At 42.5% G+C, this 13,355-nt stretch overlaps 1 protein-coding gene across 1 annotated transcript; it reads right to left on the minus strand.

Annotated features, from left to right (window-relative positions):
• Positions 1-1,981: 1,981 nt before the first annotated feature.
• arl4cb (ADP-ribosylation factor-like 4Cb) lies at positions 1,982-3,736 on the minus strand. Its single transcript, XM_076998339.1, has one exon. The coding sequence runs from the start codon at positions 3,204-3,206 to the stop codon at positions 2,628-2,630; it is 579 nt and encodes a 192-aa protein (XP_076854454.1). The 5' UTR covers positions 3,207-3,736; the 3' UTR covers positions 1,982-2,627.
• Between the last annotated feature and the right edge of the window lie 9,619 nt (positions 3,737-13,355).

Raw genomic sequence — 13,355 nt, forward strand, 5'->3', positions numbered from 1 at the left:
CGCCTCTCTCCAATTATCCTGTGCTCGTTAAGCATAATACACTCATTAACAGATGCTTTGCCACAGTTCATGACAGCAGAAAGTAATTTCTCTGCCACTTAACACTACCTTGTTAATTAAAAAATTAGCTTGACAGAGTGGTATCAAGTTGAGCAAACAGCTACAAACTGATTCAGGTTTGAGATTTTAAGATTTGTGTGCTGTCAAATGCAGAGCGTAAGTAGTGCAACACCTGTGGTCAGGTGTGATCATGCAGGTTCATTGTACAGTCAGTATACTCCCCCCCCCAACACACTCACACATAACATCCCGATGATGAAACTAGGAAGAGTAAAAGGGTTGAAATGCATCTTAAAGAGTAGAGCCACAGATCCTGACGGGATAATCAATCATTAAGGTAAATGATACAAGGTATACAGCCAATGAAATGCCAGGGAAGGCGGAGCCTCTGTATAAGGTAACAGTGTCATTTTAAACAGGAGGAGTTACCAAGGGCAACAAAACTGTGCTGCACACATTTAATTTGATGATGGCTCCAATGAGAATTGTAACCACATTGTTAGCTTTATGGTAGAATTTAATCTCCCAGTGCATCTCCCCTGCAGGTCCTCAACAGTGGAATGGGATACCTGGCTCAGGTACGTTGTGAGGTGGAACACAGCAAGACTGTGATTGGCTAGCAATGCTGTATGAATCTTCTGTACATAACTGAGGTTGAGGTGGATCAGCTCCCTTAGCAACATTAGCAATGTTTTTTGTCATCATTGAAATACAACTTTCAATTATTTTGTTAAATGCAGAAAGAATCAGTTCATGCCTCAGAGGTTCACCTGAGCTAAAGAGGTTCACCTGAGCTCAAGACTGCTTGCTTATTACTTCACGTTACTTGTCACAGGGCTGTAAAATCATTTTGGCAATGTGACGCTATTAAAATGTAAACTATTTTTATAATTGCACTTTACATCCCGATAGCTATCTAAAAAATAATTACTTTAAAGAGAAAAGGGGTCTCAGTGACTGCCCTGGGCTGTGTAATCAGTAATGAAAATGACTCAACACGGTCTGGCAGCATTAACCAAACAGGAAACCTCTCTATAGGGGGGTGGTACTTCCTGCCTGTTAATTATTTTGCATGTGAATGCAGCTATATAGAAGGTAGGCTAAGAGCTAACAGCTAAGAGCTAAGCCTCCATGTCTTTGCAAGGAGGGGCTTTGGAGGAAGGGTGTGTGATTGAGGAGAGAGGGCGGACTCCTTTGGTGGCTAAGTCTGAGAGTAGCAAGAACTTTTTGTCTACCACTCACCCCCTCCAAATCTGTCTCAATAACAGAATGAGCTGTGCACAGTGGCCTTTTGTCATTAAACGCACATCTTTGACACATCTCAAATCTTCGGTAGCTTGAGTTTGCCACCCACCTATTTATTTCTGCCTTTATCAGTAAATTAATCCCACAATGATTTATTTTAACATTATAGGCCTACTAGTGATATCTAATTATGAATTTTGAAATATTTGAGGTTTTAGATGTTTTTCATTTTCATCACATAGCTAGATAGACTTTTCAGATTGCCAGCTGGTAAACTCCATGGAAAAACTTTGTGTTAAAGTTGCATAATGGCTACCTTAGATTTAGTAAGGATTTAGGCAAGTCTTGCTTGAAAAAACTTTGACTTACTTTTAAGTTTCATTATGAAAAACAGTTGACATACAGACACATACATGATATCTACATGTACATGTTGGTTTCAGCTTTTAATTAATTTCAACTGTAACCCAGTAGATTATAACAGTACGCCCACAGATCACTGTTCCATGACATAGATGCATGCACACACACACACACACACACACACACACACACACACACACACACACACACACACACACACACACACCCTGCATTTCTCTGACTAAATTATTATTTTTTTGTCACCAGACTTTTTGCCCAAATTATTCAGATAAAAACGCAGATACAACGCACATACATTTTCTATACACATTTTAATTGAAAAATACTTCCAGATTAATCTCAATGTGTAGTACAATAATCTCGTTTCCTTTTTTTGCAATACAGTGTTGAATTCTACTGTTGTGGAGAGAAAAGTGCGAAGTGGCACTAGACTGGGACTAGACGCTTGCTCGTTATTACCGAGTGAGATATTGTCTTCCTGACACCATTCTGTACCATGTACCGAGCCTTGCACATAGCTACAGCTCATCTGAACTGGGCTTATTCATGAAGGCTTCGGGCGAAGTTATTTAGTCACTATTTCATTTTTATTATTTTTTTGCACAGTATGATTTGAGAAATCAAGCATCCCACGAACCAAACCTGCAGCGTTGTGATCCTTCACAGTGCTAAAAGTAGAGAAATCCTTCAGTTTGTCCACGAGGCTATATTAATGTAACATCTCAGCAGCAGTAAAGGGGACCAGCCCTTCCCGTGTGCAGGTCTCTCTCCCTGCGGTTAAAGCGCAATAGCGCATCATTCTCACACGCCACATGGCACCAGTCGTTTCAACGTGAACCACAGAAGCTCCCACACGTCCACAGTGCCAGACTGCACAAGGTCGAAGGTTTACAAGCGCACAGAAAGGCATCACCAGGTGGAGAACGCGTGATCCTTTGTTATCGTTTCTTCTTTTGCTTTAGGGTTTTTCGTCGTTTCACAATCATCTCGTACAGTTTGTCCATGCCTTCGTGAAGCCCTTCTCCGATGATGGCGCAGGCAGGTTGGATGTGGTAGGTGGTGGCTGGTGTTAACTCGTTCAGTGCCAGCTGCTTCTCTATGTCTGCCACGGGGAGAGATTTGGGCAGGTCTTGTTTGTTCGCTATGACCAGCAGAGGTGTCCCCTGGTTCTCCGCGAATTTGGTCACCTTGTGTAATTCCGTCTTGGCCTCCTCAAGCCGATCTACATCCACGGAGTCCACCACGTAGATGATGCCGTCCGTGCATCTGCTGTAGGACTTCCACAGCGGCCGGAGCTTCTCCTGCCCCCCCACGTCCCAGAAGTGGCAGCTGATGCCTTTGGCGGTTCCGTTGCTCAGTTTGATCTTCTCGGTGTTGAAGCCGATGGTGGGTACGGTGTTGACGAACTCGTTGAATTTAAGTCTGTAGAGAACGGTGGTTTTCCCGGCGGAGTCCAGACCAAGCATGACTATATGGAGGGACTGGAACGCGGAGATGTTTGAGAAGCTGTTCCCCATTCTGAGGTGGTGTTGTGTGGAAGTAGTGGAGGAGATTCAGTAGTCCTTCAGTAGTGCGTGAGGAGGTGTGAGGAGATCACAACAGCATCACACACATCCGTCATGCCATCATATCAGGTGGTACCCCTAAAAACACGGAGTCTCCTAATCCCGTGATGTTCCGGATGGTTCCGGTGTCTCCCCGGTGTGTGCAGGGCGGCTCACATTAACATTCCCCCCACGAGCTGCGCACAAACCCCATTGCGACACCCGCCGCGCGCTCGCCAGTCCGACCAGTTCAGCCCGACCGGTTCGGTCCGACCAGTTCAGCGCGCGCGTCTCTCCGAGGGCTCGAGCGGTGCTCCAAATCCTTTAGTCCAACACTAGACGTTTAAAATAAACCACACACACAGACACACGAGCGTTCACACCGTGGTCTGATGAAGAACACCGTCCGCTGGTGTGTGTTCCCGTCCGCTGGTGTGTGTTCCCGTCCGCTGAGTGCAGCACCGCGCGCTCAGTAGTCCAGCCACAGGGAGAAATGCGCGTGTGCAGCACTGCAGATCAGCCGAACCCCCCCGAACCCCCCCGCCCGACTCCGCCCAACATGGGCCGTGCACAAGCGGCGCTGCAGACGCACCAGTGCGCAGGTAGCCGAACCACCGTCTCAGGATCAGGGAGACACCCAACACGTTATTCATGCAGCACTGTGGGCTACAAGTTCAATACAGTAATGAAACTTGTTCAACTATTTCACGGAGGCACAATCACGTGTTGGTTCGGGTCTACCTCGCTTCACCAAGTGTGCTTTTATTTCTCGGGTTGTTTTTAAAAATCCTGGCAGGCTTGCAGTGTCTTGAAAATCTTTGTACGGTTTGTAAGGCGAAATGTGTGCTAGGACAACATGTTGATGTTCGCCAGTCATAACGCATTTTAAATAATCTATCAAACAAAACACTGTATTTTTCTTATTCTTAATGAGGTGGTTAGTCTTTAATTGGCAGAGCCGCCTTGTCCAATCCTAATGCTGGTATAGGTAACGAAATGCCTAATTTATTAGTGCCTGCAATAACAGGACAGTGATATATTAACATTTGATCTGTAATACAAGACCCCAAGTCCAGAACAGCGTAGTCCTGCAGCGCCACCTGCTGGCGGGACCCTGCAGAGGCGGTTAGACGCCTGAACTCGTACAAAGATACTGACCGAGTACTTAATATGAGGCTACGGATATTCTTCACGGTTCTTTGAATGTGGCTGATTTCAGTTTCATTACATACACTTAAACACTTAAACGGTGACCCATGCTGGATAGGCCCTCGCTCTGATTGATTCAACATCTAAATTCTCTCATAAAAGAGAGCAGCATAACTGATTTCTGAGCAATAACTACCAAGGTAGCAAGCAAACGTTATTTTTGTAGTGCTTTTGACAATGTTTTGTAGTGCTTTTGACCCTGATTGGCAGCTGGGCCTACCTAATCATAAGCTCAGAATACAAATTAATGAAAATAAACTATAATTGCTGCAGGATGGCGCCTAGTGCACGAGTCATTTAATGACCATACACCCCGCCCACCCCCGTCAACAACTTTCGTTCGTGCTTGCCCACCCCAATTACACTTTGGCCCGTCCAAAAAGTGCCGGCTGCATCCGCCACTGCTTCAGGTCACTCTGCTTCAGGACACTCTGCTTCAGGACACTCTACTTCAGGACACTCTGCTTCAGGACACTCTACTTCAGGACACTCTACTTCAGGACACTCTGCTTCAGGACACTCTGCTTCAGAACACTCTACTTCAGGACACTCTGCTTCAGAACACTCTACTTCAGGACACTCTGCTTCAGGACACTCTGCTTCAGAACACTCTGCTTCAGGACACTCTACTTCAGGTCACTCTGCTTCAGGACACTCTACTTCAGGACACTCTGCTTCAGGACACTCTACTTCAGGTCACTCTACTTCAGGTCACTCTGCTTCAGGTCACTCTGCTTCAGGACACTCTACTTCAGGACACTCTGCTTCAGGACACTCTGCTTCAGGTCACTCTGCTTCAGGACACTCTGCTTCAGGACACTCTACTAAAACAGGCAAATAAACGCACAAGCAATGCTGCACACACCAGAACCACGTAAGACCAGAAATGCTCAGAAATATGATGTTTTTTTATTTTATTTTACCTGCTTTTCTTGTTTTAGTGTGCCATTTTTATTAAACAGGTTTGAGCAGAGAGATAACACAGCAAGTTTTACTTTGCTTAGTCACTGCCTCTCGAGGGCATCATGCATTTTCACCTTTGTCCTTTGGAACATTATGAAGGGATTTTACAAAACGCATCAACTGAAGGTAACGATTTGATTTTCTGCCAGTGTTGTGCAGTGAGATAGACATCCTGATAGACACGTAATTGTCATGACCTCTGTAATCAACTCTGATAAGTTGGCATAACAAGTCTGGTCGTGGAAGGTTCTGGGGGGTGTTCCACAAAGCGGGTTAAGCGAGAAAACCCGGGTAAGTTAACTCAGAGTTCACGGAAACTCGAGGTTTTCCGTTCCAGAAACCGAGCTTAAAGAGAACCGGAGTCAGTTACTGTAGCAACTTATGCTCTGAAGCTAACCTGCTCGCTGGCAGGTTAACTTGGACCTGACCCAGAGTTACAAACACGTCATCATGACGTGTCCTTTCCTCGAAGATCATGTGGATATTGAAACTCAGTTTATTCGCTGAGTTCTTCGTCGGGAACGCCTTATAAAACCCCGAATAGACATAGGCCTGTCATTTTCGGATTATTTTTTTAATGAACGTTATCGTTTTTCAGCACAATCCAATACTTACGTCAATAAAATTATTAAGCGTCACATTTCAAATATTACACATCGCGGATCAGCCCTAAATTCTCTCCAGATTGTTTTACGTCGCTCTTCGTTTTTTGCTAGTGGAATTTTTTTTATAGTGTAGAAGATGCGGGATCTGTCAGCAAAGCTACTGTATGTCGGTCTGTCCGAAAACTATGTCTGGCATTAAATTGACTAGTGCCCAGTTTTGTGGTGTTTCCTGGGCATAAGCCAGTTATGGACATCAAAGAGGAATTCCACAGCATCGTTGGTTTGTCTTTAATTCACACGGACAATAAAGAAATTAAGCAAAGGAGAAGCAGTATATAACAAACTTAATTCCATTTACATTTTAAGGATTTCCTAGAGTGGTTGGCTGCATTGATGGAACCTACATATGCTACCTATTCCAGCACCATTAGAACATAAAGGCGATTACATAAACAGAAAATCCATCCATAGCATTAATGTACAGGTACTAACCTTTATAATACTTAATGAATAATGTACTTATCTTTAATGGTAACAAAACTAACGTAGCTCTTGCCACCAGCCACTTTCCCTCAAACTGGACATATATAGACTTACCTCCCCCTGACTATATCTCAGATTTGCCACCAGTCCAGAGACCAGTCCACCAGCCCTTTGGCACCATGCAACATGCACTTTATCCCTGTCCCATTTACCTACCTCACACACACTGTACATACTGTACTTATATTTTTATATTTCATACCTTATACTGTTATCTATTTTACATTTTTTTACCTTGCTTATTTAATGTCTATTGCCTGGCTTGCACCATGACCGTCTTGCACTATGTTGTATGTAATTGCTGCTGTGATATTTTGTAGTATGTAATTGCACTGAGGCCTAGCCTAAAAGTGTTTCATTGTGCTGTACAACCCTGTTTCAGCATAATGATAATAAAGTTTAATTGACTTGAACTGACCGTTCTCCCCATCAAGATCATATGTGATGCTTCTCACCTCATCACAAATGTTGAAGCCAGATGGCCAGGATCCGTGTATTCCACACTGTACAACAAATCTGAACAGAGTAGGCCTGAGGTAGTGCAGTGTAATAGTTAAATCAGTGTAATGCAGTGTAATAGTTAAATCATTGCAAACCCTAGTGTGATTATAGGACACTATGACGGCCTCCTTCATGGAGACAGAGGGTGTCCCTGCCTGTCCTATAGGCCTACCTTATGACTCCCTATTCAGATCCTGCACCTGGACCACAGTCCCGCTACAATCAGGCCCACAGCAAAACCAGGGCAAGAATTTAAATGACCCTAGGAATCCTCGAGGCCAGGTTCCGGTGCCTGAAGGGGCTCAGAGTAACCCCTGATAGGGTGTGCCACATAATAATGGCATATGTGGTATTACACAACATTGCAACCATCCAGGAAGAGCGACAGCCTACCATCTCTGACATGCCTACAGACGAGGAACCTTACATGCATGTGGGTGACAACAGAGATGGTGGAGTTGTCAGAGACTCCATCTGCAATCACTGCTTTCCACATTAAATCATGCACCACCACCCACCCCACCCCACCATCCACCCTGTAACCTTTTAATATACATTACAGTCAAATTCACTGTTATGTTTCATTATTTCATTTTTCCTGTAAATAAATATATTTTATAATATATTTTAAGAATAAGATATAGTTATGTACAGCCATACCACTTTGTACAATATTCTTATACTTCATTTTTATCTGATGCCATGTGTGTTTCACACCACTCAGATTAGACCTGGAATTAGTAAGTGTTCAATAAAAAAAATTTAAAAACTCAATACAGTATTATAAAGGTGGAGAAAATAATAATATAATCGCACCCTTCTGCTAAATATAAAAATATCATTTTCACTCACGTATTAACTCTGTTGGCAATTTTTTGACATGCTGACTGCCTTTCTCTAGCAGCTACCGCAGTATTACATTTACGTTTAATAATATCTAAATATTCTGCATACGCAGTCATTAATACTTCAAGCTACAGTGGTGTGAAATACGATGTTCGGCTGATTTTTGCGTTTAAGTCCATGATAAATCCTATTTATCTGCGTTCCATTAAGAATGCCTTTCATAGTTACGCGCGAACGCACTTCTGTCTGGGTCAACCTACTCAGAGTTGAGCGACCCTGATTACTTTAACTCCGATCCGCCGTTTTGGAACCGAAAACTCTGAGTATGTCAGATCGGGGTAAGACAACTTTGAGTTCAGGGTTAAGTTTAGAGTTCGTTAACCCCGCTTCTTGGAATACCCCCCAGCTCTGGTATTGCTATTATTATTTACATTTTATGTTATTTTAATATTTTATCTTTAATTTCTTTTTACATTTTCCTTTTGTCTTATCTCCTTTTTATGTTTCTTTTTATTTATACTGTAAAGCACTTTGAGCTGCATGTATGTATGAAAGGTGCTATACAAATAAAGATTATTATTATTATTATTATTATTATTATTATTATTATTATTATTACTACCTCTACTGCATTCACTAGGGGTGGCTTAAAACTTGTTGCACGTTTGCTATTTGTCCACTAGATGGCAGAAGCTCACAGGAGCTTATTAAACTTGACTAGTTTACGACAAATAGCACGCAGAGTGCAACGTTTTATTGGGTATTGTCGGAACTGCGCATACGTGGATGACCACATACATTATACGTGTTATTATTCAAAATTGCTATGGCTATAAAATATATGAATATAAAAAATCGAACTTGACAAAGGCTCTTTGAACCTATCATAATTTTTATAATTACAATATTGTAGGCTAACTGTAGATGTAACCGTATCATAATAAAAATGTAAATACAAAATATGTCGGAATAGGTGGTTATAGTTGTTATTAAGCATAGTCAGTCCTCGAGTGATATTAAGTTATTGCAAAGTTACGCGGTTAACATTGCAAAGACAAGGGCATCTCATAGAGTGTTGGTGATTATGCCTCGCGCCATCTCCGTGCGTTCACGTTAACACCAAGCAGTACCAGTCACGATGAGCGTGCATGTGCGCGCGCACGCACACACACGCACAAAGGGGGGCGAGAGAGAGAGAGAGAGAGAGAGAGAGAGAGAGAGGAATAATAAGAGCTGAGGAATAATTCACGTTAACAGAAAATGCTTGGATATTAATATAAATTCATTCTAAATGCCACAGTACACATATGAAACAATATAGGCCTATATGATAAATAAATGATAGCAGAATAAAAAGGTAAATGTGGTTTGCATGATTCATTTTAACTTTATTTCAAAAACCCTTTTAAGATACTGTCACTCAACCTTCAATGTATTGTTTTGTATGTGTGAAAATGAGCTGTGTTTCGCCTTTTAGACACGTGGAAGCTGTTTGCATTATGATCACGTGTGGATGAAACTCTGGTTGGCATAAGTACTATGAAGACGTATGATGAGCGTGAGCATGTTGGGTGCCATCCTGGATATATCAGCTCCTACACCCCCCTGGATATATCAGCTCCTACACCCTCCTGGATATGGCACGTTCCTACACCATCCTAGATGTAGCAGTTGCTACACCCTCCTTGCTGGGGCAGATAATTGGCGGAGATGTCACTCCCAAGACAAGGGTGGGGCTTGTGCATGAAATACCACAGAAGAGAAAACTCTGCATTGCTGTCATTATTCGTTTTCAGCGTTCCAGTTTTCCAGGCTTTTAGCCGTTTAGGGTGTGTGGGGAGGAAGTTGAGAGAGAGAGAGAGAGAGAGAGAGAGAGAGAGAGAGAGAGAGAGAGAGAGAGAGAGGGAGGGAGTGAGTGAGAGAGAGCAAGAGAGAGAGAGGGGGGGAGGAAGTGAGAGAGATAGAGAGACAGAGAGGGAGGGAGTGAGAGAGAGCGGGAGAGAGAACATAAATTAATGGAATCTACAAGCTACGTTTGTATACTCTTCATCTTAAGGGAGAGAGGTTGTGAGTCATTTTTGATTTTTGTCTTTTGCACTTGACGTGAAGAATGCAGTATTCAGACGTACCAGTCTTAACAAAACTATGTCTGTTTGGATTAGCAGTGATTCTAGTTGGGAGAACGTGTCTGCCAGCAGGAAAGATAAAACAGTGGTGATAAGGAAGGAATTTAGAAAAAATGCTACTCTGGGCATTTAAACTTTACCTTCAGTTCACACTGCATCAAACCCAACTCAAGTATTAATCCGGATCTTACAATTTATAAACAACATGGAACATTCCGTGGAACATTCCGGTTTCCATGGTCGAGCAGTTGCATCCAAGCCATACATCACCAAGTGCAATACAAAGCGTCAGATGCAGTGATGTAAAGCACGCCGCCACTGGACTCTAGAGCAGTGGAGGTGTGTTCTCTGGAGTGATGAATCACACTTCTCCATCTGGCAATCTGATGGACGAGTCTGGGTTTGGTGGTTGTCAGTAGAACGGTACTTGTCTGACTGCATTGTGCCAAGTGTAAAGATTGGTGGAGGGGGGATTATGGTGTGGGCTTGTTTTTCAGGAGCTGGGCTTGGCCCCTTAGTTCCAGTTAAATGAACTCTGAATGCTTCAGCATACCAAGACATTTTGGACAATTCCATACTCCAAACTTCCATGGCCCCTTCTTCTTCCAACATGACTGTGCACCAGTGCACAAAGCAAGGTCCATGAAGACATGGATGGCAGAGTCTGGTGTGGATGAACTTGACTGGCCTGCACAGAGTCCTGACCTCCAGAACATAGAATTAGAGTGGAGACTAAGAGCCAGGCCTTCTCATCCAACATCAGTATGTGACCTCACAAATGCGCTTCTGGAAGAATGGTCAAAAATCCCCAAACACACTCCTAAACCTTGTGGGCAGCCTTCCCAGAAGAGTTAAATCTTTAAAGGGTGGACCAACGTCGTATTGAACCCTATGTATTAGGAATGGGATGTCACGTAAGCTCATATGTGAGTCAAGGAAGGTGAGCGAATACTTTTGACTTTTGGCAATATAGTGCATATATGGAAGCTTTGTGTACTTTAATACAGTTTGTTGAAATTAACTGCTGTTCCATTCATTTCTTCAAAGGAGGTTATAATAGAGGAAATAAGAAGCTCTTCAGGCTCTGGTCTTATTATTTAACGTAACACTGCAGAATATTTGCTAGGAATCTAATACAGTCGGGAAGTCCTGCACAGGGTTTCAGTACTCAAACCCTTATTGTGCCACATACAGACATGCTGGCATGATGGGTACGTAAACGCTGGAGGTTAGCTGACTGAGGCAAAGGTTTTATAACCAGTCCTTCTTATTTCTCAGCATGTACAATGTACTACAGATGGCGGCAGCCAGGCAGGAGAGCAGATATCTTCCAAGGGTTGGAAGAGCAGGATATTTACTTGGAATGTGGAATTTGCATTAGGTGGTAACAGGATGTGGTCCCAAAATGAACTGGTGTGTACCATACTGAGAGCACGGTTGAACACAATGTCAGAGTTGCTATATTTTTGCTTTTATTTTATTTTTAATAAAACGTCTTAAAACCTAATTAATTATTAACTTTCAGGCATATTGTTTGATCGATACTAACTTGCTATGAAAAGTATGTTTCAAATATTGTGAATGGACAGACAGGCAGGTCTTAGGATTTCATAGGGTTATTACACAAGTGATTAGGCATTTTAAAAAATAGATGTTTGATTTTATTCTGCAGTACAAAGTTCTTGACAACTCAAGGTTAACAGATTTCAATCATGTTTCATGTGTCGTGCTGTCAATCGCGCTATGTCAGACGAAGAGTTGCAGGTATCTGAACCTCAGAGGATACACGCCACATCCCATTAATGTGTTTTTGTAAAGGTCAAGGTACAGACACCAGGACTTTTACATTTACTGCCCTGCAGGATGTAAGTCTAGCACACCTGGATCTAATCTTCAGGTGCTGATGAAGGCTGTTTAACTGGAAGAGGTATGAAAAGCCCGGCAGTTAAACACAGCGTGATAGATGTGCAGAAAGTAAAATTAAAAAGACAAATAAACCAAAATGAAATCATGCATAAATTATTCATTTTATGGACATGAATGTTTTGCTTTTGCCATATTTCTTTCTTGCATTTCTAGTACCTGCAATATTGGAGTAAACATCATTCTTATAAGGATTATCTCATACAAATAAAAACCGAAGTGCTCCAATGAATATGAGTGATCAATAAATAATTCAGTGGAGTGGAAGTCATGCTTCAAGTGTGAGTCTCCCACATCTGTCTCTCTTCTTCATGCTAAAGTGATCCTGCACGTTTGTATGCGAGGTGAGAGGATTCAGGAACAATTTGGCAACATAGCGTGATATACACAAGAGGCGTCATAACATTGTGTAGCAAGGTAAAACTGGGTTTTCTTGCATATAGGAGCTGAGACCAGGGAGACGAGACCACCGCAGGTTTTGTGCACCGCTGAGACTCTAGTAAAGTTTCACTCCTCCCCCTCTTTCTTCCTGCCCCCCATCACAGAACAATGCTCTTTTGTTCTTTTGATGTCTGAGACTTGCTCCCGTGTATCAGGTGTGGCGTCGCAGTCTGGAGAAATACTATTAGTCAAGAAAAACATTTTGCATTCACTTTTAACTCAAATGTTCAGTCATCAGAATAAAAAATGCTCTAGAATGTAAACATTTTGTACGTTATATCAAGGTGTATATAAACCCAGAATCCAGCTGATAAGTGAAGTTCAGCGAGCAGTTGAATAAAGTGTTCATTGCCATCTAACTTAAATGGTAAACTTAAGCTTTAGAACACATCTGTGCCGTGTGCTGGGAATATCAAAAGGAAAGAGGAAGTGTCACCGCCCCAGGAAACGTCTGTTCTCAAGGAGCTGTTGCTAAGATGCATCAGTCACCACAGTGAGGCACTCTTACTTAAAAAAACCCTCAATCCTTTTTGAGGCTCCTAGCTGCTGGTATTCCTTCTCAAAGCCTTAATCTTTCAATTTGCTGCATTTCGAAAGCACTGAAACAAGTGCAAAGAGGTGCTGACAATGGTTAATTCAATATCAAGCTTAATCAAGAAAGAAGCACGTTGAAACTGTGAAAGAAAGCATATTCGGTTTGTACAAGTTCTTCTTACAGTTGAATTTAAGCAGACATCACTGTAATGGTCAAATGCAGTAAGAAGTTAATTCAGGCTCACAAATGCAGTGCGTTCCTGTCCTGGTTTTCCCCTTTAACTGCTCCGAGCGAAGCGTATTATCAGTCAAGAGACGAACCGCACGTTCCCATTTCTGCTTTGAACACGACTAATTAATCCCAGTTGTGTTTGTTTTCGTTCTTTTTGGATTGCTTGAAGCAGTTCTGAACCATTTTACCTCACCGTTTC

The sequence above is a fragment of the Brachyhypopomus gauderio genome, chromosome 3, assembly GCF_052324685.1.
Source record: "Brachyhypopomus gauderio isolate BG-103 chromosome 3, BGAUD_0.2, whole genome shotgun sequence".
NCBI lineage: Eukaryota > Metazoa > Chordata > Actinopteri > Gymnotiformes > Hypopomidae > Brachyhypopomus > Brachyhypopomus gauderio.

Coding starts and splice junctions, on each gene's coding strand:
- arl4cb (XM_076998339.1), bottom strand. CDS start 3,206: ATGGGGAACAGCTTCTCAAACATCTCCGCGTTCCAGTCCCTCCATATA.